This window comes from Trachurus trachurus (genome assembly GCF_905171665.1).
Source record: "Trachurus trachurus genome assembly, chromosome: 23".
Taxonomy (NCBI): Eukaryota; Metazoa; Chordata; class Actinopteri; order Carangiformes; family Carangidae; genus Trachurus; species Trachurus trachurus.
Window position 1 is genome coordinate 13010019 of NC_139912.1, and position 26707 is coordinate 13036725.

General features: G+C 41.4%; 3 protein-coding genes across 3 annotated transcripts; 2 read left to right on the plus strand and 1 right to left on the minus strand.

Annotated features, from left to right (window-relative positions):
- Nucleotides 1-3656: 3656 nt before the first annotated feature.
- On the plus strand, nt 3657-17959 carry LOC311006564 (high-affinity choline transporter 1-like; the record flags this gene model as incomplete). The annotated part of the gene is made up of 9 exons (XM_083999411.1): nt 3657-3667; nt 3795-3985; nt 15551-15664; nt 15923-16078; nt 16244-16392; nt 16551-16694; nt 16805-16958; nt 17107-17324; nt 17438-17959. Exons 2-9 carry the CDS (start codon nt 3802-3804, stop codon nt 17957-17959), a joined length of 1641 nt encoding a protein of 546 aa, XP_083855537.1. The 5' UTR covers nt 3657-3667; nt 3795-3801.
- LOC311006463 (high-affinity choline transporter 1-like) lies at nt 4614-6953 on the plus strand (the record flags this gene model as incomplete). The annotated part of the gene is made up of 7 exons (XM_083999308.1): nt 4614-4644; nt 4956-5111; nt 5265-5413; nt 5572-5715; nt 5826-5979; nt 6107-6324; nt 6438-6953. 7 exons carry the CDS (start codon nt 4614-4616, stop codon nt 6951-6953), a joined length of 1368 nt encoding a protein of 455 aa, XP_083855434.1.
- A 1802-nt stretch (nt 17960-19761) lies between the features above and the next one.
- LOC311006778 (uncharacterized protein) lies at nt 19762-25649 on the minus strand. Its single transcript, XM_083999728.1, has 7 exons — nt 25454-25649; nt 23855-24063; nt 23284-23376; nt 23092-23184; nt 22748-22858; nt 22474-22597; nt 19762-22338 (listed from the first exon to the last, which is right to left on the minus strand). Exons 1-7 carry the CDS (start codon nt 25476-25478, stop codon nt 20621-20623), a joined length of 2373 nt encoding a protein of 790 aa, XP_083855854.1. The 5' UTR covers nt 25479-25649; the 3' UTR covers nt 19762-20620.
- Between the last annotated feature and the right edge of the window lie 1058 nt (nt 25650-26707).

Sequence of the window (26707 nt, forward strand, 5' to 3'; positions counted from 1 at the left end):
ATCGTCACAGAGTGGGCCAGGACCCAATAACATAACCTGGACCACTAAAGGGATAGTTCAGGTAGATGCTCTCAGTCCATCAAAACACACACATCCAGTTTCAGAAAGACCTCTCCCAGGCCATTACTGCACTAAATTCTCATGAACTTTATGAACATATTTGCACCATCTTGCTGTTTGCACTTTACCACTGTCATCTGCTGTTTGTACATTATTGCTGCCTGATGCAGTATTGCACTATTGTCTCATGTAAAGGTCTTATTGTTGTCTTTGATGTCATTACATCAATTTCTAATGCACGTGTATTCATTTTAATGTGTGGGTGTGAATGGATGAGTGTGTTGGTTTTTTTTGTGGAATGTTGATGTGCACCTTAGGAGTAGCATCTCCAATCTTGTTGCATTAGTGCAATGACAATAAAGACTTCTACTCTAAAAACATGTCCATCAAAAGTGAGATGAAAAATCCCAGAGGACTGCAGTGAAAACATTTTGCTTGGTGAGCTTGCAGCCCTTTCCGTTAAACCCTGTTTGGGTGTTGGCTCCAGTTTTGTCTTCTTCTCATTCCTATGCAGTGAAATCATTTACAAACTATTAGACTCCAGTTGAAGAGGAGGAGCAAATGTAGGTGAATGATCAAGTTTCACAGTCTGATGCACCTGTGCTGGAGAAGGAAGTATCTTATCCAGAGTTGGTGTAAAGTTTCTATGCAAGATTCCCTTTTCTCTACGTTGGACCTCTCCTGGTGCACAAAGCACTCTCCATCTCAAAACAACAGCTTCCAGAAACCTGGTCAACCATCTTGTCTTCACACTGTGCTCCAGTTAGCGGCAAAATCAGACTGTCCTTGACTCCTTGCTCTCTTTGACAGCCCACAGGCCACAGAACTATAGCAATATCTTCCGTGACACTGACATCCACTTTCTTAAGAAAGGGAATTTCCCTCTTGAAAACAGGGAAACAAAGCCGACTGGCAGGTGGAGGTAAACAGCCAGGGTTGTGACCAAATGGAGACACTGGCTGGCATCAAGAGTTGCAGGGGTTTTGCTGGAGGATGAGGTTAGCCCACGAAAACTTTCTACCAATGAGGAATGTGGTAATTTGCCTGAGGAATTTTTGTGCAACAATAATAGCCTGTGTTCAGTATAGTAGATTAATTGATGAGTTATGGATATTCAGTTTGCTGTTCCCATGAACTGTTTATCTTCTTACCTTGCTGCATCCATATCAGTCAGTGTTTTGCTTTGGATGTGCAGGTAAAAGTCGGCATCACACTTCTCAACACTGACAGACACTTGAATTTGATAAATCCCATGATCCTCAGTCAGAGCCAAACCAGCTAGAGAGCCACTTTGTTGGCTAAACATCATCCAGTGAGCAATTTTTTTACTAAATTGTTTGAAACCCTCTTCACACTTTGATTGCAACCAATTAATTGAATGCTTTTTCACAAAAATGAAAAAAGTCAGTCACCTGTGGGACGGACAATCCTGTAAAAACAGCATCCAATCATCTTTAACGTCACATAAAAATACATTTTTCTGATGCTAGACTCTCAGCGACGGGGGTGGGAGGTGTGTGTGGGGAAGGTAGATAGCAGCGCTGTCTCCGTCCATGACTCAGAGGCGCATTGCTAATGAGCTATTGGCGCTCTTCAGAAGAAGGTTTTGTGATTTCAGTTGGGGATGGGGACAGAAGTTGAAATGTCAGAACTTAATCGTAAATAAGAACTTGTTCTTAATGATTCTGCCTAGTTAAATAAAAGTTAAAAAAAAAAAAAAAGAACTGGCTCAACTTGCTGAGTTGATAATTGTATGTTACGTAATACATCTGGCAACAACTGAGTGTTCAGTCTGTTGTTTGCTAATGGTGGTGACTGTTTTGGCTGTTGAGTTTAGTAAGGGCATCATTATAAATGAATTACCTGATGAGAGGTTGGGTTGTTTGTTGGCTCTTGGCCATTTAAAAAAAAAGCAATAATTCAGTAGAACAGAAAAACCTACCACAGACGCTAATTATATTAAATTAAATGATCAATATTCTTACTAAGATATCATTTTTCTATTTATTCACTTATCCACCCATCTTTTGACCAGAAACTAGGCGCTAATGTTGTATATGCACATTAGTAACTAGCTAATATCTTTGCTCTGGTGGGGTGATAATATGACTAAATCATTTTTAAGTCTATAACCCTAACCCTAACAAAAAAATCTGTTAATGCAAAAACTTCATAATCACAATTTAAAGACCACCAAGAACGCTTTAATAAAATAGCTAAAAAGAAGGATTGGAGAGGGTCTTGAACAACCACTGGACTCAGCTATATCTTAATTAAAAATCTACATACTTCAGCTAATCTATAATACAGTTTTTCACAATTGTTGAAACACATTTTTCGAATCCTTCTGTTCTTGAATTGTAAACACAAAACTCTTTTCACACTACATTCACAAAACCTCTGATTCTTTTTGCAAAACCATACCATCGCCTCAAAATAGTTTTACCTGTGCTCAAAACCAAACAATGTTGTCAGATCTTGCTCTAATCGGTCAAAATAGAAACACTGTTGAGCAGTTACACACTACACCAAAAAATGGAAAACACAGTGTTCAGAGCATGTAGCTCATGGAGAAATGTTTGCTGATCACATTAGAGTATGTAGCCTATTCTCCATCTCCAAAACTAAAGAAAGAAAAAAAGAATTCACAAATCTGTGGATATATATTTATTCATCAAACATAAACTATAGTAATAGGTACTGTGAAAAAAAAAATCATCATCATCCTGAAATTGATCAATGCAGAAAGTCTACAGCCTATAATGCAATGTAAAATGTAGAAAAAGCAAAAGACTGTACACAATTTATCACACAGTCATTGAGCTTCACCTGGTCTTTGGGCTGGGTCAGGCCACAGCACTTCATCAACATCACATTACACATTTGTCCTGTTTACACTGTAGTGTAATGGCACTGTTTTGATGGACCATCTCAACTACAATGTTGATGATATATCGATATATAGCGACTTCGCTGCTGAATGTTTTGTAGCAGAACCCAAACACTACATTGTCATGTTAATGATTTCAAAAAGTCAATTTTTTTTTCAACCCACTAACTCTTAACATTCATTTCATTTCATTTCTTTATTTATTGAATTGGGACAGTGCACATTCATCAACACTGACGCATTAAGTATCAGTGTAAATGTGCCGGACTTAGCACAACTGCTAAATTTCAGCCGCAGTCCCAAGGCAGGTTTCTAAAAAACATAACACAGAATTTTAAAACCTTGTGATGACAAGTCATACAGTGGACAATTACAAGGCAGAGCACAGACTGACAATATCAAGGCAAAACAGACGCAGACAAACAAAATAAGAACAGACAAATTTGACCCACAGTTAAAGAACAATATACCATACATGCCCGGGAACAGACATCAGTTTTAAACAGTATTTAAACTATATGAGTGCATGTCTGATTTGTTTTTAACCAACTTTCAGCACCCGCAAATAAGGTAGATCAAACAGCGAGTAATGCACCCTGGGATACCATGGTGGAAAAAAAAACAGAGGTTGGCTGATGTTGTTCTTGCAGAAATGTAATGAATGTCTGGAAGGCACAGCTAACTCTCTCAGGCATCCTTAATTGCAGGAGACGTCAGGTAAGCACTCCATCCTCTTCAAATTTCAAACTTCAAACTTCAGCCAAACTTAAGGAGAAGACTTTATGGTGCTTTGTGCCAGATTTCCCTTGGTTTTCTTGGATAATATTTGAACTGTGTTTTCCAGTTGGAAGATGGCAGTAAACTGGGCCGGGCTGCTGTCCATAGCAGTGTTTTATTCAGCAGTGCTGGCCATAGGGATCTGGGCGTCCAGGAAGTCCAGACGTGAGGAGAGAAGATGCACGGGGAATCGCAGTGAAATTTCAATGGTTGGAGGACGGAATCTGAATATGTGGGTCAGCACTTTTACTATGACAGGTAATACTGTAATAATCACAACAACAATTATTACAAGACTTTAGTGCTGCATTTGATCATTGTCTTTTGCTAGAAAAACTCAGTGGTTATGGTTTTGAATCTTATGTCTTGTCCTGGATGAGGAATTACTTGACCTGCAGAAGGCAAAGAGTGTTTTTTAATGGCAGCCTGTCTGACAGCAAAGAGCTGTACTGTGGGGTCCCACAGGGGAGCTGCTTAGGTCCTATTTTATATTAGATTTTTTACAAATGACCTTCCATTAGTGTTGAATAATGCAAAAGTTGTTATGTATGCGGTTGACTCTACCATGTACACTTCAGCATTGACAAATATTGAGCTATCTGATATCCTGAAAATTGAACTCAAGAAAGTGGTCGACTGGGTGCACAAAAATAAATTGGTGTTAAATAACTCTAAAAGAAAAGTATGATATTTGGTACCAGACATGCATTGGTAAAAAAAAAAAAAAAAAAAAGACCCTCAACTACAGATATTTATGAAAAAAAAATGCCAGTTACACCACTTGACACTGGGTTGCATCACCTCATTGACACTGTTTTTCATCACTGGCAGTTTGTGTCCCAATGTTTTGCAGCTACTTGGGTGGGAGCAGCTTATATCTTGGGTAATGCAGAAGTCACCTATGATCCAACCAAGGGGTTGGTATGGGCCACTGTGCCCATTGCTTATTTCATAAACTTGATTATAGGTGAGTGCAGTCAAATACAACAGACACAACATGTTGAAACATAATCAAACCTGCTCACACTGCTCAACTCTAACTGTGCAAAAATATACAGAGAATATCAGTTTATTCAGGAGATTGTAGCAATTTCTAACATCTGGAACAAGAAATGAGTTGCCTCTGTTAGGCTGTTTTGGGGACTTGGGGTGAAACAAAAAATATTTTTTATAAAAAACAAACAAAACAAAAAACATTGAAAGTTAAAATGCCTCTGTGTGACTTCAGGTGGACTCTTCTTTGTCAAACCTCTGAGGTCAAAGAATTATGTCACCCTAATGGACCCATTTCAAGCACAATATGGCAACACTGTCACAGCTTTTCTCTTCATCCCTGCCTTCATTGGAGATATCTTGTGGGTCGCAGGTGTTCTTTTTACACTGGGTAGGTCAGAGACTTCATCGACTTCCTGAATGAACTTTGTTGTGACATTTGCAAATGAAAAAATAATCAATGTGTTGTACAAGTCAAGACATGAATGCAGTCAGAGTTTTGATAGAGGATCATTTATTAAACAGTGTGTGTTTGTGGTTACAGGAGGGACAGTGAGTGTCGTTCTGGATCTCTCCTCCTGGGTCTCTGTGACCATCTCTGCTGGAGTTGCAGTCATTTACACACTAATGGGAGGACTGTACTCTGTGGCCTACACTGATGTCATCCAGCTCAGCTTCATGTTCTTTGGCTTAGTATTTGTTCATCATCTCTTCATTTTTCTTCTTTCATAGTCATTAGCACGTGTATATTTGCTATTACTGATTCTAAGTAAATGCTACAATGACTTGCTGTAGCATGTTTGCAGTCTGACATGTGGGTACAGACTATTTTTCATTGCTCTGTATTTCAGTGGCTCTGCGTGCCTTTTATCCTGACAAACCCCTCCTCCGCTAACTTCACTGTCGCTGCGGTAACCAAGCTGTACCAGGAGCCATGGGTTGGTAAACTGCAGCTGGAAGATGCAGGTCGCTGGATAGATGAAATACTGCTGATAGTAAAGTGCACTAAATACCATCATTACTGTCATTTGGTTCTGCTTTTATTCACCAATACAGTAGCAACATCTGTTGCAGTGATGTAGCATGTCTTCACTCCCCTCTAAAGGCCATTGGCGGGTTGAGCTACCAGGCTTTCTACCAGAGAGTCCTCTCCACAGCCACCGATGCCCAAGCCAAGCACGCCTGCTTTGCTGCAGCAGTTTTAGGCCCAATTCTTGCCATCCCGTCACTCATCATTGGGGCAACAGCGGCATCTACCAGTAACTTGTCCTATGTGTTTTAACATTGTCTTAGTCTGAGTACGCAGTTTCTCTGTAGCTACAGTGTTGTATTGCTGTATTTATTTTATTTGCAATTAATCTTTTTAAAATTTGCAAAATCTGACAGACTGGAACCACACCACCTATGGTTCCCCCAGCCCGTATGAGGAAGGCAAAGCTGGTATGATCTTGCCAATCGCCCTTCAGCATCTTTGCCCTTACTTCATCTCACTGGTCGGTATTGGGGCACTCGCTGCTGCTGCGATGTCATCAGTTGACTCTGCACTTTTGTCCGCTGCCTCCCTACTGGGTCGAAATATATTCAAGAACATCATCTACAAACAGGTGCCAGACAAACTGAATTTTAGAACCTCAAGTTTTTACACTGTAATTCACATTTTACATTTTTTTTTATTAAAGTAACTTTATGGCTTTTAAAATGATTTCCTGTATTTTAGGCATCAGAGAAAATGATCCTTGTGGTGGTTAAGGTGTCAATCCTTCTTTGCGGAGCGATGGGAGCAGGCCTTGCCATGACGTCAAGATCTGTCTACCTGTTCTGGATTGTCGGTGCCGATGTTATGTATTCAATGATGACTCCCCAGGTGATTTGCACCTTCTTCTTATCCCACTTGGTGAACCAGTACGGTGCCTGTTCTGGCCTTGTGTTGGCAATATTGCTGAGAGTTCTGGTTGGGGAACCCCTGATAGGTCTTCCTGACGTCCTTCCTCTGCCGTGGGACAAGATCGGAGAGGACGGTCACCGCCACCGTTTGTTCCCTTTTCGTACGACCATCATGCTCTTCACCATTGTTACTATTTTACTGGTGTCATGCTTGACTGTGTGGCTGTCTGAGAAGTTCCTCGTGAAAGGAATAACTGTTGCTGGAAAAGACACAAATGCACATTACATGGCACCAGTTCAGACAGATACAGCAGAGGATGAGAGTATGAGAGTAAAGGAAGACTCTTGAACACAGCATGTTTAAGCCAGGATTTCTTTATAAGGACAAAAGGTGCTCATATATCATTTCTCTTGCTTAACAATACAGTTGTGTTTCTTCTTGCTTTGGGATGAGAGAGTTTCAGATTGTGGGGGTGCAAGCTGAAATCTACCAGACACCACTAAAGAGTAAAGTCAGAAAATCTGTTGTGAAGTAATTTGAGTAAACCAGTGCTTCAATGGTTGTATCAGGCTGTTTTGAACAAAAATACATAAATAAAATGAATAGAAAATAAACATACTTCACTTTTCTGACCAGTCAGTGTGATGCATCATTAATTCCAAGTTTAATTTGAATCAGTACACATTGCCTCTTTCTTAGATGCAGAGATATAATTTGAATTTCCATATTGTTTTTTGGGGATTTTTCTTTTTTTGGGGTTTGTCATTTCATGACATTGGTAGAAAAGACAAATTTGAAAATGAATGAATGAAGGAACCAACCAACCAACCAACCAACCAACCAACCAACCAATCAATCAATCAATCAATCAATCAATCAATCAATCAATCAATCAATCAATCAATCAATCAATCAATCAATCAATCAATCAATCAATCAATCAATCAATCAATTTGACATAATTACATGTTCTAGCGGTTGACTACAATATAATACGTATTATTCTAGTCAACAGCTAGAATATGTCAACAGCTTGTCAACTGGTCCATGCACTCTTTGAGACTTTTTGTTCATTTGTTCATAAAATAAGAAAGGAAAAATGGAAATTATACCCTACTAATTTAAAAAAAAACACCCAGCATGAAATCACATGGAAAATGAATGCGGGTCATTTTTGACCCATGTCGTGCATTAGAAGTCATTAATGTAGTATGATCAGTTAAACATTTATCTATATGTGATTGTGGTGATTTCTGTACAAAGTCCTGAGGCAGCGCTGCTGTTCTGTCCAGTACATACCTCAAGTTTCACATTTAACCCCATACCCATTTTACCCCCAAAACAATAAGGTCACACAGAAAAAAAATTTGAAAGTGAACTCTAACAAACAATTTATACGTTTTTTTTACTCATGATTTTGTAGATATGCCATTCACATACTGTCTGACATAATAAACGCTGTCAACTTTGCTGTTGGTTTTGGACAAATTATAGTTAATGTGGAGGTTATGAAATTTGTTAAAGGAGCATTATCGCAAATACAGCAGTAATAGCATAAAACAAACTGAAATATGCAAAAGATGGGTCGGGGGGAGCCATAACTAAATTTACAAAAAAAATCGCCAACAGTATAGTGTCCGTGGGGCAAATGCAGCATTTGTCTTTGTTATGATCCAAGCCGGCCCGGCGCTTGCTGCGTTCAATTGCACTCGGAACTCGCAAATCCGACCTCCGAACCGGAAAAATGCAACAGTAAATTGTAATGTAGCAGTGTTAGGCTGCTTACAGTCACTGAATCGTCCCACTGCGGTCTGCACGTCACACCAACGATCATACATTTGTAGGAGGAAGTTGCAGTTGCTGTTGTTGCCGTTGTTGTGGTTGTGCTCGAGTAGAGCTGCCTCTTCCACTAGCGAGTTTTCTTTTTCCTTTCCCGCGATTGCACGTTCATTCAGCCTGGTGAGGGAGGAGGAGGGAGGAGAGGGGAGGAGGGAGGAGGAGAGGGAGAAGGGGAGGACTAAACGAGGCTCCTCTCTCTCTCTGACAGCTGCCCGCTGATATGCTCCGCCTGGCTCCATCTAGTGGCCGAATTAAGAATTTGGATTTGCAATAATGCTCCTTTAAATGCAAGTGGTTAAATAGTTTTGTTGATGCTCTGTTACAGAAACAAGATTGATTAAAGCCAAAATAACTTAAATTTGTTTTTACAATAAATCCCAAATGATCGACTGTCAAAAGGTCAAGAGTCTGTTGTTCTTTCAAGAATTCCTAGTTTTTTCTTTTTACTGTATACATGAGAAATCATAATGTGGAGGACGAGGCTGCAGTGTCCTCCAAAGTCCCACAGCCTTTAATGATGAGTGTGTTATTATGGAGAAGCTCCTTCCTGAGGAGAGGCTGCTGGGCTGTGCTGATTTATGATCAACCAAAGTCTGGATTAAGGATACTTTTCTACTGGATTCAAACATTAACAACTGTGAAGGAAAAACCATGGCATGCAGCTTGAGTAGGTTGTCAAAAAGGCCAGACTGTGCTCCACTGTCTTCTCGAGGTTGGTACTCTTAATTGTTGGGGTACACTCATTGATATACACGTGATCATTTGCCAGGGACAATGTGAAAGAAGGATGTAGACTCTGCATTAGAGGAATGGACGATGTTGTGTCTGGCTTCTGAGCAGTAGGGAGCTGTTGGCTCAGAGTGACCCTCAGACACTGTATCAGTGCTCTTTGATACTGAAGGTGGAGCTGAGTAAGTCACACTGTGGCTTCATTTGAATGTTGTATCTGAATAGATGCTTGTTGTAAAACCAGGGGCTGAGGATATGTGGGCAGACGAATGGATTTTGCTAATTTCCTCAGATGATTGGGAAATTAGTAAAATGCCCGAGATTAATGTTTGTCAAAGTTTGTGATATCAGGAATCTCAAACTGTCCGCTAAATAGGCTGAGCTCAGAGGGCAAAGCTGGCGTAAACATCGTCCCTGAGGACTCCAACAAAGATGTTAGCAGCGAAGGCTCCAGTTCAGCCTGTGTCAGCTGACCCGTCAGTGTGGCCGATGACGCACCCTGAGTTGCAACGTTTGACTGAGACATCACATCCCCATTCTTCCCAGATGGAGATGGGGACAGATGTTGAACTATCTCAAATTGCTGAGTTGATAATTGTTCTGTCCTGAAGTATGATGTTGATGACACGTCTGGTAACGGCTGAGTGTTGGGGATTTTGTTTGATAATGGTGGTGACTGTATTGGCAGTGCTGTAGTTTGTTGGCTCTTGTCCTATTAAAAAAAGCAACAATTCAGTACAACAGAAAAACATGTACCACAGACACTGTGGGGAACCTTTTTCATATCAAGGGCCATATCAATTTTTATAAAGTCTTCCAAGGGAGTCTCTCCCTCTGGAGTTTGTCTCCCGTATTAGTTTACATTTAAATATTTTCTTTCCTCCTAATATCAATTTTCTAAGTTTTTTCTTGATTACATTTTCTTGATATTGCTCCTACGGGTGCCCTACATTATATTACATTACATTTTATTATATTGTACATGTATATATTATCTGTATATCTGTGCCTATATTGTGTCTCTCTCTAATAACTTCTAATAATTCTAAATACTTTTATAAATATTTTCTTGGGTATCTTTGTTGTATATCTGCTAAATACTTACAATGTGTTTATATATTTGAATTTGTGTGTTTATTGTTTGTTTTTGTTTTTTTGGCTCATCTCCCCTTAACAGTCTCAGTCTTCTCACTGATGCGCCACACCTAGGGTTGCATCTCAGGCTTGATTTGTGGGGTGGGACCATAGGGTGGGACCAACTGACTATATGAATGAAATGTTTGCTTTGCCTTGTTATCCTGACGAAGATCCACAGGGATCGAAATGTTGATCGTTCCACAATAAACAATAGAGGAGCTTGATACAGAGTGCGGACTTCACTTCTTTTTCTCTAACCATACTATTATGAACACATAGCTAGGGATGAGAAAAATGTCTATAACCACTATATTACTAAGCCTCATGATTGCTGCATTTCTAGACTCACCTAATGCGATGGCTGGAACTGTTTTTCTTTAGCGAGGCGTCTGATGTCAGCTGGCAGTGATGATGATGCTACTCGAAGCTGGTTTTCCAAGTTTGTGTCAGTCAGTCTTGAGCGGAAGCGAGTCTTTGCATGTCTCCTCAGGATGGGAAAATTCTCAGCACAAAAGTCCAGCAGACAGAGGTTGTTGTACTTGGCTTTGAGCTTGTTGTTGTTTTACAGCTCAACTATTTCCATTTGGAGGTTGTCTGGCACATCAGATGGTTGCACAATAAAAGGCGTCGCAAACATATCCTTCTGTATATTTTTCACATCATGAAACCTCTCATTAAATGCCTAGATGAGTTTTGCACACTCACCAGCATTATCAGTCGTGATCAGGCTTTTGTTCTTGCAGGGTGGGGAAGTGCACAGTGTTTCCCCTCCACTTGTCCTTGCCACAGCCTTATTGTAACTGCACTTCAAATGATTTCACATTTGAAAGCAGAGAGCTGATGAGCTGGTTGGGACCTTGCAGCTTGTTGTTTAGCTCTGACAGGTGCTTGGTAATGTCTGCTAGAGAAGAATTTCACTGCTCTATATATGTGATGTGGCTCAGCAGTGACTCCTAGTTTTATTTTGAAAAGTGCTCTTTTATTTTGTAATTCTTTGCCATTCTATTGTTTGCTAGTCACATGGGTGAGGCACAGGTCAGATCGGCCATCTTGGATAATGTTATGAATAGAAAATGTGCTCCAGAGCAGCATCATACCTTTAATCGGGTTTATCCACCGTCGTTGAGCCTTGGAGAAGCTTTGTTTGTGAGTTTGTTATATATTATATTTGTATAATTCATAGTTTGTACATATTGATTGCTTATTTCATATATTTCAATTAATGATAAAAAAATCCTATTTCATTGTATGTAGCATGTAGCTCTATATTTTAAGCTAACAGTGCAATTTACCTTTTTTCTGTATCCATATTTCAGTTTCACAAGAAAGAGTCGGCTTTGTAAAGCAACTGACAAGACAAACAGTAAAGCGTCATTTTACTTCTACGTCTGAGTCATCTTTTCACCTTTTCAACGCCACACCAAGTGTTTAGCTATCTGTTACTCAGTGCAGTTACGCACATGCAGTGGACAGAATAATATAGTTTGTGCAGTTAATGGTCAATCCCTTTGTGTTATAGTGGAGACCTATAGAGGACTTTCTGTTAGATTACTGTTTGAGACAGTTATCTGCCCTACTTTCTCTCTTCTGAACATTCCACGTCTTAACTCTCACTTTCTGGCGGTTTGCAGACACAGCTGTAGAGTTAGATGATAATGGTCACCGTCACTAGATAACACTATTGCATGGGGGGAGAGAAACCATTGTTGCTCTCCCATCTCCTAGTTGGTGTGAATCTTTATCTTCATGTTTATGCCCAATGGCCAATAGGATGTTAGGGCATCATTCCATTCCAGGCTCTGTCCACCTTTCTAGTATAAGAATCTGAGCTTTGCTGTTATAGGCCTTCAGAATTAAGGTGGCATCACGCACTTATGCTGTGTTGACGACTCTTCTGTTCTCCTTGATCAAGTAAATAAACTCCTTCAGCATAAGACATCCAGGACTCTGGTACTTTTTCTCCGGCATCACCTCAAATTCCTCCCTATCAATGTCCACCCTGAAGGCCAGATCACTGAGGAACTTGCACTTGGAATGTGCACAGACTCTCTTGATGTATGATACAGGAGCATACAACTAAATCACTGTCTAGAAGCTCTTACGCACAGTAACAAGACAATATACTTATATTCAAGCTTACTGTGCGTAAGAGCTTCTATTATATCAGATCTATTTTCTGATATGGTTGGGATGTTCATGATGGTTCACCTTTTTCCTAGTTATATTATCAAATATATCACTGTTCAAATGATTTATATGAATGTATTTTCTATCGTAATGACTGATCTGGACCAGCTGGTTCTGTTTAAAAGGGAGACACACCCACATATCAGTGCTGAGGACGGCTGTTAGCCGAAACATGGACATTTATCTGTACTGCTGCTGTGCGCTTCATATTAAAAGAAAGTGCAACACTTACTAAGAGTGCTGAAACTTGCAGAAGGGGGAGAGAAGGGGTCTCAGTGAGTTATAGGTCTGTAAACAAACTCGACAACATAATTTCACAACAGAATTATTGAAGAGATCTGTGATAAATGATGTAAACATCAATAGAGTAACTGTCACCGAGTGGAGTGACTGAGACAGGGTGCAAGACCACAATGTTTTCTGAGGGGAGCGACCACCACAACCAACAGAGACCAGAGGGGAGTTTCTTCTAAAAGTATATATTTTATTACAACAATCAATAAAATATAAAGTCCATATAAAAGAGTCCAGTGTGTTTTATTCCTGGGTGAGGGACGTGTTGAGCTCTTGGGCAGCAGGCCTCAATACCACTGGCAGTCAGTCACTTTAGGAAGAGAAAGGAGAACACAAGGTAACCGTCAGGATGTTTAGTCCATCAGTCTTCAGCTGATTTGGCTTACAGGGCATCAAACTGTTTTGGTGGGGAGGGAATAATTAATACTTCAACCTAATAAACAAAAGCCAACACAGGGCGGGTCAAAACAAATAAAGTAGTAATCAAAGGTTAAAGAAATCAATTTCACTGCAACTCAAAATAATCCCCATCCAAACTATTGAGCCTGTTCATGCAATTGCTGCTATAGGATTCCTTGGCTGAGAGGGATAGAAAGGGTACTTAGCTGGAGGAAGGTCTGTCTCCCACGGCTTCCCTCTCTCGCACTGTGCGTCCTCTTGGTCGGCCTGGCGTGCCGATGGCGTCCTCCCTCTGTGCAGCGGCGATTCCTGTCGCTCCACAGCCGTGTTAAGTGCTCTCAGGTAGACTCACTCGTCTCCAGCCGTGACGACCGTCAGGTTGCACCCGATCCTTCCTGGCCTTCCTGCCCGTGTCCCTCGTCCGTGTCAGCTGAGCTGCTCCACGATGGCCTGCTCACCGCTTGCTGCTCCAGAATGAAAAAGACGTGCAAAGCATCAGGTAATTAGTGCTGCAGGTACGCAGGCAGACACACCCACACACTCTCAATCTGTCACCCCGTGACATAACCACTTCTTATGATGGTGGTTTAGTAGGCTAATTCTACCAAAAAGTGTCCCATATTACCTGACTTCACCCAAACATTAGCCTATTACTATTATTATTAGCCTATTATTATTATAAGACAGACCCCCACCCTCACCGCTGACGCTGCCAACAGAATCTCCCTCCAGACCAGGGCCGTTGTATGGGGAAGAAAGGTGATGATAATTCTAGGGGCCCAGTGCCCAGTAGGGCCCACAAAAAAACCCAGTAGTCTAATCTTTGTATGACTGAATTATTCTGTATAATACCCTGACTAATACTCATAGTAATGCTGCATTAGCATCAAAACAAAGTAGGCTAAAAAATGATAATACATATGTAGTCTAAGAAAAAAAAGTGGAAAAGTCAGGGGCCCACTTTAGTATTCTTTCAGGGGGCCCAGGATTCCTAGCAACGGCCCTGCTCCAGACAGGGACCAAAAGTTGGCAACCCTGAAAAAAAGTTGGCTCTTGTATTCTGGCAGAAACTGGAACGTCATGCAGGTAATTAAAGGTGCAGCTCATCTCTCTCTCTCAGATGTCCTCAATTGGAGGAGACCTCAGGTAAGCATTCCATTCTCTTCCTTTTCCCCCCAAGTAAATATTGTAAGGCAAACTTAAGGAGAAGACTTTATGGTGTATAGTGCCAGAATTTACTTGATTTCCTTGGATAATATCTGAACTGTGTTTTACAGTTTGAAGATGGCAGTAAACTGGGCCGGGCTGCTGGCCATAGCAGTGTTTTATTTAGTAGTGCTGGTCATAGGGATCTGGGCGTCCAGGAAGTCCAGACGTGAGGAGAGAAGATGCACGGGGAATCGCAGTGAAATTTCAATGGTTGGAGGACGGAACCTGAATATGTGGGTCAGCACTTTTACTATGACAGGTAATGATAATGACAACATTAGTAGCCTAGGTGATACACTGAGGGACATAAAGTTAGTGGTTAAAATTGTTTTAAAATTTCAACCTGAATGCATTTGATTTGTTTATTATACTTGTTTATTGATATTTTGATTCAGAGTGTAGCCTACTTGGATACAAAGTATTTATAGTTTAATCAGTTTATGTGTTAGTGACAAATAAAAAATTTGTTTTAATAAATGAAAATAAATAAATAGAAAAATGTTTTAAAGCATGCTTCAGATTTGTAAAAATGTACATTTTCTATTCATGTTGGTTTTATGACTTTTGAATATTTTAATCTTGCCTTGAAAATGTCAAATGGTGTAACCACAACAGAATGATAAATAATAAGCATTTTACCCGCCTATAATGGATTTAAGTGTACTGAAAACATGCAATGCATTTTAGTAACACTGAGGACGACATATCCTAAAAACACAGCTTTTTCTTTTTTCTAAAAAAAATGTGTGACAAATTGGCCTGTCAAGAAACATAGCCTATTCCTGCGTTGCAAAAGTGTATTACATTTATTCCACATTTGAGTCCAGATTTTTTTTCACCTGTATACAATCAGATTTTAATGAAAAAAAATACTGGTTACACAACTTGACACTGGGTTGCATTACGTCACTGACCCAAGGCTCCAACAGAGTCAGTCGGGCGTCCATGCGCGTACTGTGAGCGGCGCGGAATCCGTTTGAGATTTCACCGTCAAGTGTAGCCTACGGTGTCACATTTAAAACAGGTCGATGTGAAGATTTCCCGCTGACACCGAGTGGGAGTACGTGGAGTCCGCCCGACTCAAGTACGCCCGACTCTGCAGGGGCCTTTACACTGTTATTCATTAGTAGTTGTGTCCCAATGTTTTGCAGCTACTTGGGTGGGAGGAGGCTATATCTTGGGTAATGCCGAAGTCACCTATGATCCAACCAAGGGGTTGGTATGGGCCACTGCGCCCATTGCTTTTGTCATAAACTTGATTATAGGTGAGTGCAGTCAAATACAACAGGCACAACATGTTGAAACATAATAAAAACCTGCTCACACTGCTCAACTCTCACTGTGCAAAATAACAGTTTATAAAATGGCAAATGCTACTTTCAGGAGATTGTATCTGGAACTAGAAATTAGTTGCCTCTGTTAGGCTGTTTTGGGGACTTGAGGTGAAACAAAAATATTAAAAAATAAAATAAAATAAAATAAAAACATTCAAAGTTAAAATGTCTCTGTTTGTGTGACTTCAGGTGGACTCTTCTTTGTCAAACCTCTGAGGTCAAAGAATTATGTCACCCTATTGGACTCATTTCAAGCACAATATGGCAACACCGTCACAGCTTTTCTCTTCATCCCTGCCTTCGTTGGGGATATCTTGTGGATCGCATGTATTCTTGGTGCACTGGGTAGGTCAGAGACTTCATCGACTTCCTGAATGAACTTTGTTGCAACATTTGCAAAAGAAAAAATAATCGATGTGTTGTACAAGTCAAGAATGCAGTCACAGTTTTGAACACGAATGTGTAACTGTTGCCATGTTTACTCTGAACAGTGTGTGTTTGTGGTTACAGGAGGGACAGTGAGTGTCGTTCTGGATCTCTCCTCCTGGCTCTCTGTGACCATCTCTGCTGGAGTTGCAGTCATTTACACACTAATGGGAGGACTGTACTCTGTGGTCTACACTGATGTCATCCAGCTCAGCTTCATGTTCTTTGGCTTAGTATTTGTTCATCATCTCTTCATTTTTCTTCTTTCATTGTCATTAGCATGTGTATATTTGCTATTACTGCTTCTAAGTAAATGTTACAATGACTTGCTGTAGCATGTTTGCAGTCTGACATGTGGGTAGAGACTATTTTTCATTACTCTGTATTTCAGTGGCTCTGCGTGCCTTTTATCCTGACAAACCCCTCCTCCGCTAACTTCACTGTCGCTGCGGTAACCAAGCTGTACCAGGAGCCATGGGTTGGTAAACTGCAGCTGGAAGATGCAGGTCGCTGGATAGATGAAATACTGCTGTTGGTAATGTGCACTAAATACCATCATTACTGTCATTTGGTTCTACTTTTATTCACCAATACAGTAGCAACATCTGTTGCAGTGATGTAGCATGTCTTCACTCCCCTCTAAAGGCCATTGGCGGGTTGAGCTACCAGGCTTTCTACCAGAGAGTCCTCTCCACAGCCACCGATGCCCAAGCCAAGCACACCTGCTATGCTGCAGCAGTTTTAGGCCTGATTCTTGCCATCCCATCACTCATCATTGGGGCAACAGCGGCATCTACCAGTAACTTGTCCTATGTGTTTTAACATTGTCTTAGTCTGAGTATTTCTTCACCACTACAAAAGTTTTCTCTGTGGCCACAGTGTTGTATTGGTGTATAGTAGTTATTTTATTCGCAATTAATCTTTTTAAAATTTGCAAAATCTGACAGACTGGAACCAGACCACCTATGGTTCCCCCAGCCCGTATGAGGAAGGCAAAGCTGGTATGATCTTGCCAATCGCCCTTCAGCATCTTTGCCCTTACTTCATCTCACTGGTCGGTATTGGGGCACTCGCTGCCGCTGTGATGTCATCAGTTGACTCTGCACTTCTGTCCGCTGCCTCCCTACTGGGTCGAAATATATTCAAGAACATCATCTACAAACAGGTGCCAGACAAACTGAATTTTAGAACCTCAAGTTTTTACACTGTAATTCACATTTTTAATATTTTAATTAAAAATAATTTTATGGCTTATAAAACAATTTCCTCTATTTTAAGGCATCAGAGAAAATGATCCTTGTGGTGGTTAAGGTGTCAATCCTTCTTTGCGGAGCGATGGGAGCAGGCCTTGCCATGACGTCAAGATCTATCTACCTGTTCTGGGTTGTCAGTGCCGATGTCCTGTATTCAATGATGACTCCCCAGGTGATTTGCACCTTCTTCTTATCCCACCTGGTGAACCAGTACGGTGCCTGTTCTGGCCTTGTGTTGGCAATATTGCTGAGAGTTCTGGTTGGGGAACCCCTGATAGGTCTTCCTGACGTCCTTCCTCTGCCGTGGGACAAGATCGGAGAGGACGGTCACCGCCACCGTTTGTTCCCTTTTCGTACGGCCATCATGCTCATTACCATTGTTACTATTTTACTGGTGTCACGCTTGACTGTGTGGCTGTCTGAGAAGTTCCTTGTGAAAGGAATAACTGTTGCTGGAAAAGACACAAATGTACATTACATGGCACCAGTTCAGACAGATACAGCAGAGGATGAGAGTATGAGAGTAAAGGAAGACAAAAACTCTTGAACACAGCATGTTTTAGCCAGGATTTCTTTATAAGGATAATATATCATATATCATTTATTTTGCTTAATAATAACTGACTTATATACAGTTGTGTTTCTTCTTGAAGAGAGTTTCAGATTGTATAGGGGTGCAAGCAGAAATCTTGAATGATTGTACCAGCCTGTTTTGAACAATAATACATAAATTAAAAAAAATAGAAAATAAACACGTTTCACTTTTCTGACCAGTCAGTATGATGCATCATTAACTCTAAAAGTTTCATCAGAATCAGCACATTGCTTCTTTTTTAAATGCAGAGATATAATTTTAATTGCTATATTGTTATTTATTTATTTATTTTTAAATAATATTTGTCGTTTCATGGCATTGGTAGAAAAGACAAATTTGAAAATGAAAATAAACTTATGATGGAATTAATAAAGGAGGGAAGTAGTAGTGGTGCAGCTAAACTAAAACAATTTGAACATTTGATAACAGGAAGTCAAATTAAGACCTGTGAAAATGGCACAACTCATAGAAACACTACTGTCACTTCCTGCAACTTCACTGGGGAGCAGATGCAAGGACACATCAATTAAACATCAAGGAGACATCTGCCTGGAGTGGGAACCCAGGGGAATTAAAGAGGAAGGGAAAAAAATCAAAGAACTGCTATTAGGTGCAGCCATAAAGACTAAACAACATGGAGCCCATGAGAAGATCATTGCCTCGGGCAAAGTGAGGTGGACATCCATGGAGGACGTCCTCAGTGACCTCTAAAGGGACTAAGAGGGTTAAAATAGGAATGCTGCTTAAATTGGACTTTGAAGAGTCTGCCTTTGACCTCAGACCTTCTGTCTCTTAGAGGAACAACAGAGGAGCTTGTCCCAACACGCGACAACAACAGAGCATGCTGTGCCAAATAGTTGAAAGATACATGATCCATTTAACATTAGATTTTGCTTGAAAATACCTAGTTAATGTGTAATTTCACTCTCTTAGAACTATCTTAGTGAACCAGATGTTATAGGGTTGAGGTTTAGGGTCCCTCAAGGATAAAAATCAGTGCAGCTCAATCCAGTTCATTACTTAACTGTACCTGTTGACGTACCTCCTGATCACAGGTGAACCTCTGATGACGTCTTGAAAAATCTTCAGAGCAGCTCACGTGTCCTCTAGCAACACCTGCTGTAGGACGTTTGAAATTGCATAAGTGAAAAATCAAACACAATAGATAGAAAAGTTTGTTAATTTGTAGTTTTCATTTCCACTTACCATCATCGTCAGCGTCCACATCCAGGAAAGATCGTCACAGAGTGGGCCGGGAAGGGGGTGGGCTCTCTCAAGTATGAGAGCTTAGTTGTTCTTTACTGTTTTATTGCTGCAACCTGACAACTAAGGACATCTTCCACCTGTGCCAGTGCTATGCTTTTCTCCCACCCCTGAATCAACTAGTTTTGATTCTTGTAAACTCCTACAACATTTTTCCCTGTGCTTTTTAGTGTTTTGTTGAATACTAATGCCAGTTTGCCTCTGGATCAGTTCATTTTTCCAGACACTTTATTGTAGGACTTTGCAGCGCTGCTACTTTTGCTCAGCACAGAAAGCCATATTCATTCCCATTTCAGAGATCATGTTGGGAGTGGAGAAGAAAAAAAAACAAAGCATTAAAAAAATTGTTCTTTGCTAAGAGAATTTATTTTTCTGAAAAACATCAAGAACAAAAAAAACAAACAGGTACATTACTTTGTGGCTTATACAAGGCCACTCAGAATAGGATAAGTAAAGCAAAGATAAGATTCATAGTACAATCTCATCACACACTTGCATAATGTTAAATGATTCTCATGTTCAACCTAAAATAAAATTCTCATTTTCCCATGTTAATTCAATAGTGTGTCTACTGATGGGGAAAAAACAAACAAAAAAGATCCTAAAAAACACACACACACAAATTAGCCTAAAACAAAAGCAGAGTAATTGTTATGTTTACAGTTCAAGGTTACATGTAAAAGCATGTGGTGAAAGTAGTTTTGAATCACTACAATATCCACAAGAATACTGTAACAAAATTAAATGTTTCCTATGGCACTACAGCATTTTATTACACATCAGACAAATTATCTACAGTCACATGCATTGAAATGCTTTTATTGTTTACATGATGTCCATCTTGTCAATGTTTTCTATCTTCAGGAAGTCTCTTGAAAAGCATGACTTTTGGAAACAAAGTAAAACAACTTTCAAAAGCCATCACTTTGTAAGGAAAATTACAATAAATGATTCCCGAATACAAGAGATAATAGTTAAAATGCTACTTTATTGATCTCATTCAATTCAATTGTGACAGCTTTGGGTAACGTTACCTAAACTAACTTTGTCACATCACCTAATTATATGAGAAACAGCACAGTTAAATGTACTTTATAAATGGAGGTGCTCCAGCTGGCCCAGGCAGTGATTAGAGCCGGCTACTACCCATTATAATGCAAATAATAACCCATATTGGTAGTCTTAAAATTCAGTGATCAGAATAAATTGTCATTACGTCATCCAAAATGTGTTTTCACAACCAAAGCCATTATGATGAGCTGATCAAACTTTCAACATGACGTGGCTACAGACCGTTGATCATCATCATCCCTAATGAGAGCTACTTATTACAAAATATATTTTTTGGGATTAATAATCGTCGCTGCCCTCGTCTTCCTCGTCATACTTCCTCTTGAGGGAGTGCTTCTTGTGCTTACCCCTGTGCCTCCGTTTGCCAGAGAAGTCAGGGTTAGCGTCTCTTGTATGTAGCTGCTCGTGCTTCTTCAGAAGCCCCGGGACGGAGAATCCCTTCCCGCACGTGTCGCACGTCCAGGGTTTCTTGCAAGTGTGAGTCCTTTTGTGGACGTTGAGATGCGACGCCAGCTTATAGGTCTTCCCGCACACGTCGCAGCTGAAAGGTCGCTCGTTGGTGTGTAACCTGATGTGGACCTTCAGATTGCCGACCTGGGTGAAGGTCTTGTCGCATATGGAGCATCGGTAGGGTCTCTCCCTGGTGTGGATCCTCAGGTGAACCCTCAGGCAGTACTTGCTGGAGAACTTCTTTTGGCAGACCTGGCACGGGATCTTAGCTTTGGGCACGTGGTCTTGCTGGTGCCTCTTCAGGTCGGACAAATAGACGAAGGTCTTGCCGCACTGGGAGCAGAGGTACTGGCGGTCGCCGATGTGGTAGCCCATGTGTCTCTTCAACAAGCTGGGGACGAGGAACCTCTTCCCGCAGCGCTCGCACATGTGAGGGCGATCTCTGGTGTGCCAGCGCTCGTGGTTGGACAGCTTGAACGCCGTCGGGAAGCTTTTGCTGCAGTGCTTGCAGGGGAACGTCATCTGGCTCGTGTGGCACTCCATGTGTCTTTTGAAGTAGGTGGACTGCGTGAAGCCCTTGTTGCAGATGTCGCAGTAGAAGGGCTTCTGGCCGCTGTGGGCGAGCATGTGTTTGGTCAAGCTCTGCAGTTTGGTGAAACACTTGCCGCACTGGCCGCAGGCGTAAGGGCGCGCCGTGCTGTGGGTCTTCAGGTGGTTGTTGAGGAACGCCTGTGTTCGGAAACTCTTGTTGCACGCGGTGCACACAAACGGCTTCTCTCCTGTGTGGATGCGCTCGTGGTCCATCAGCTTGGACTGGTAAGGGAAGCTCTTGTCGCACACGCTGCAGGTAAATCTGTCGGCTGGAGGCCTGATTTGCTTTTTTCTTCTCAAGCTTGGCCTCATGTCGTCTCCTGAACTCAGACTGGGTGGAGGGAGTGGTGGCAAGGCTGGGAGAGACAGCGAGTTGGTGGCAATCTGTGACACCCACTGGTGCAAAGTGACGCGCTGGGTCTGGGGCTTTTGGCCATGTTTAGTTCCCGGGCTGCCTGCGTTCTGTGAGGTGGGGGTGTTTTTGATCGGTACTTGAACTACCCTGAAGGGGATTGCTTTGAAGGGCACCTGCTGTTGGTCTGACTTCTCTGGTGTTGTTGTTGCTCCATCTTCGCCTGTACTTTGTACAGTCGTGGCAGGTTGGTCCTGTGTAGGACTCTTCTCCAGGACCAGGTTCTCACTCTCAGCTGGTGCTGTGACACTCGCTTCTTTTGCAGGAGTGTCGCTGTCCGTTTTATCACTGAATTGCTCTCCTGGCTGCGGTTTAGCAGCAGGAGGTGGCGGGCTGTCCGGGTCCTCTGACATCACTCCCAAATCTTCGTTGTCACTGAGGGAGGCCGAACTTGTTTCAAGGAGGGTGGCCTGCAATCTTTTCGGTGACTCTGGTGGTGGTGGTGGTGGTGGCGGCGGCGGTGGAGGTGCTGGTGGTTCTACTGGTTTGGGCCGGAAAGCGAGTGAGGAAAGTACACAGTCGCCCACTGATGTGGAGATGGTAGCTGCACAAACAGAGACAATGTGCAACAGGTTTAGCCACCTGTACATCTGTGGTGTAAGTTGTAAAATAAATATGTCATAATATTAAGTGGGGGGTTTCCTCTTCTGTATTTCATTAGATCAGCTCAAGCATTTACCTTTAACACCAATGAGTCCTTTGGCCTGCTGGTGTAGGAGGAGAGTCTTCAGGTCCTTGGTGTCAGGGATGAACCCTCCACATGCCTCCAGGACAGAGGGCTCAGATGAGATCATGGTACCAAGCTGAAGTTGAGAAGCAAGAAATGGAAATAATGAATGCATATACGGTGCAGTTTTGATTGCAACTCTTACCTTCGGATCACACATTTCTGTTTTCATTGTACAAAGGATGCTCCAGTAAAGTAAAAATCCAGTAACGGTTCATGTGCTTACCTGGGACAGATTTGGGACGGGAAGGAGCTGCTCCAGCTTGCACACCAGGCCTGCAGTCAGAGCCTGCAGCGCCGTGTCAAACTTTGTGCCGTACTGAACAGGGAACACTTCCTGCAGAGAGAGGTAAGAGTTTAACAACTGGGTGACTGAAGAATTATGAGCAGAAAACCTGAATTTATTGAGTTATAACTCCACATGCACTGTGTTGTAATGCCGCTGAATTTTGAGAGGAGCAAATGACCAAAAGTACAGCCACAGATTGAATGTCTTATCACTATCACATCTAAATTAGCTGAAAGATAGCTTCATGTGATGACAACCAATGACTGTAAAAAAGAAAATACCTGGAAGAAGCGCTTCCTTTCAGCAGGGTTTTTCAGCAGATTCTGGACCAGCACCATGAAGTTCGTTTGAGATTTCTCCACATCCGAGTCTCTCTGTAACACAGGAAATACTTGAGGTCAGACCTGATTCTAGACTTTATGATGGTACAATTGTGTGTATTTATCATAAATAAAATGTTTGTGCAGTCTTACCCCTGAAGATACAGTGATCTTCAACTTATTTATGAGCGTTTGAATAGCTCGGGTATCAGGTGGGCCCTCTTTGTGAAGCAAATCCAAAATGATCTACGAGCACATGAAAAAGAAAGAAATTAGCAAAATAACAATTCAATACCATTGTAGCATTAGGGGAGTAACGCCATAATGTCACATGTTCTTGTTCTTGATGTGTGGTGATTTGTAATAGGAAACATATGGAGTTCATCAACATGGTGTGGTATGAGCATCCACTTTGATCTTCCATAACCTTAAGAAACAAATCTGGAGGGATGAATGCCACTTTAGAAGCCTGGAGAGCAAGCAGCATCACAAGCTGAGTGTGATGGAGGCATGTGGTGTTTAAAGAAACTATCTGACAGCTGGAGGGCTCGACCACACAGCAGCTAGAGTGTTCCTCTGTTCTTGTACACAACAGCAAGTTTTGACAAGTAGCCTACAGATTATTGTGAATGATCAGTTTCATTCCTATCCATTTAAATGCACTGTTTGAATAATTGTTCCTTACTCGAAGTGTTGTTGTTGGATGTTGAAAGATGAAACTCACCCTCGCCCTCAGGCCCAACAAGAGCTGGGCAGTCTGTTTGAAACTCATCAGCTCGGGGACAGTTTGCGTTACCATGGTCACAAACTCCTCCACTTTGGTGTACTGCTTCACGTTTCGCTGCCGTATGACCTGCCATATGTATGAATATGTCAGCTGTAGAGGGGAGGTCATTAAGCGAAGGGAAGCAAGGGGAAGGCCGCCTCCAACAACTGTAAAGATCATGAAGCCACAATTAATTAGAACATCTTTATATTTAGAAAAAATGATCATCATTTTCTTTACTTTAATCAAATTTACAAAATTAGTGTTTCATCTTGTGTTTGTCTTTCAGTCCAAATCCGATCCATTAGTCTCCAGCTGCAGCCTCGAAAAAGAGCTGAGTTTTCTGCAGATGTCTTTGTGTCACTGTCTGTAAATTAATCGTTTGCAGTGTATTCCTTCTCCACCACTTCCTTAAGACTTTTATCCACACACACTGGCAGATAATATAAAGTTTGGATAATAAAATAGGACCCTGAAAGAGGGACATTTGAAATAAGCATTGTGTTCAATCCAAATTACATTTAAAGATTGTGTGGTGAGGAAAAAAAATAAGTTATATAGTTTTTTTTATATAAGTTTTTGTCTTCATATGATGTACATGACTTAAAAGTTGTGTCAGTGGCAGGTTTTGTATTCACCCCTGTTATGTGCTTCACTGTTCTTTTTGTTTCCTCCCAGATGTTCGTGGACTCAATACAACACAGTGGGCAGCAGTCTCCACATTTCTGCACTGGAGGCGTGTGTGTACAATACAGCAGTGTAGTAAGGTTGAGTGTGGGCAATTAATTCTGTATTATAAAAATCTTACAACCTGCTGTGAGCAGACTAACTTATTCTGAGTATGAACAGATGTAGCTATAGGCTCTGGGGGTTAGGAGGAATAAAAGAGTGCAAACTTATTCTCCTTTTATGTAATTCTTCTTTTCTCGCCCTCCGTCATTTCCGTCACACCAGAGCCACGGTGGAGGCTTCCCTCCTTCTGCGGGGCTGCAGCTGGATATCACCTCTATGGATATCACCCGCTTATTCAGACAAGCACCGTCTTCCCAGCAGCAGCAGCAGCAGCAGGCGGAGGGTAACGTTACGACCTGCTGTAGGGGGCGGTGCAGCGCCGACTGTCCACACGGTTTGATCGTTACAGACTACTAGGGCTTCAAAGTGTCTGTGCACGTTTGCGTGTGCGTGTGTGCAGTCGTGAAGAGAATGAGCGCCAAACTGCAGCCGAGTTACAGAATAAACTTAAAGCAGAAGGAGCAGCAGGCCGTACAGTTTTTCCACCAGCGGGAGTTATTATTATTTCGCTATTGATATGACACGGTGCAGCGGCCGAGCGATGCATCCGGAAGATGGATGGTTTTTTATTTGAAACCTATCTTTCTGCCTGCTGAAGCTATTTACCCCCACTGCTTACCACTCTTTAGTCCAATAATAAGTGGGATATGTGCATATGTTGAGCACTAGTTCAGAGGCGGGCGGCCAGTTTGCTGCTGCAGATCATCGCACATGTTGCGTCTTATTTTCTGAGCACCGCCTGCTAACGTTAGCTTAGCAACTTACCTATGGTGTCCGACCGTTTCTCCATCCTGCGACCGAGATGCGTCGTCGCTTTACGGCGCAGTCGGTCGACAACGCCGCGTAGTTTGACGGAGTTGCAGTTTACCGACTAATATAATGTTTAAAAGTATTTAACCGTCTTTCTCCCTGACGTCAAGCCAGGAAGAATAATGGTGGCCGCCGTGTAGCTGGCTTTCCAAAACAAAAGTCTGAGTGCTTCCGGCGGATGTTTCTATACAAAATAAAAGCACAAGCATTTTAAAAGTTCAAGTGAGGGAATTAAAAAAAAAAACACAGAAAAGCAATCATCGTTGTGACTTATGATGGTTAACATTTAGTTCGATTTTTTTTTTATTATATTGTTGCCACGTTGAGTGCTGTGAATATACTTATAATTTGCAAATTTTGTTTGAATAACACACAAAGAAAATCCAGTCAGAACAAAGGCGTTAGGTGTACCAAATCCAGCAGGAAAAAAAAAACATGATGATGCATGACAACCACAAACACAGTTTTATTATTTCTAATTCAATCATCGATTTTTTTTTTTTTTTTTTTTTGATGCCATGATTATTTTATATCAGTAAATGTATGTCTCTTTGAAATTAACTTTCCTTTAAAGGGACGACTTCTGTAGCCTAATATCTGGGATGGGCCCAACTTTTTGTATTCCACAGTTTTTCCAACAATTAGAACATGAACCTTTCTATATTTATAGCCTATTATTGACAAACACTTACAAAATATAGAGATAATAACACTGTCAAAACCATTTTGCTCATAGGCCACTTGCAGAGAGTAGACAAAAAATAATGCCAACATTTCATGAAAGAAGAAAGTGACAGCAATCAATGATGTCAGCTCTTACTGTGGGTCATATGAATACCAGTTACTCAGCCACAAAGCACCTGACTGACAATGGACCTAAAGAGGCACAATTGTTGCCTCCTATTGCAGGGGGTAGGACAGGCAAAACAAAGGGAACACATTTAAAAGAAAGTCACATAAATCAGAAAGAGGGTGAGAGGGACAGGGGGTGGGGATGAATGTATCTCTTGGCAACCAAGTTAATATAATCCACCATTGTGGAAGTATTTGCCCTGATGATCATGTACTTCACAGTAATTTTGTATTTTCCCGAGTGTTCTCTGTATTTTTTCTGTGCATTTTTGACTGGAATGAGTATCATTTAAAAAATACAACCTTGTGGAAAATGTTAATTACGTTTGTTAAGGGGCATTTATCTTGTGACAAAAT

What these genes read in the sequence shown, in the direction of transcription:
- LOC311006778 (XM_083999728.1), bottom strand. Translation starts at nt 25,478, where the DNA reads ATGGAGAAACGGTCGGACACCATAG. An exon ending in AAAGGAAGCGCTTCTTCCAG is followed by an intron (nt 22,859 to 23,091) that starts GTATTTTCTTTT and finishes CTCTCTCTGCAG; the next exon opens with GAAGTGTTCCCTGTTCAGTA. An exon ending in CCGTCCCAAATCTGTCCCAG is followed by an intron (nt 22,598 to 22,747) that starts GTAAGCACATGA and finishes TCTCAACTTCAG; the next exon opens with CTTGGTACCATGATCTCATC.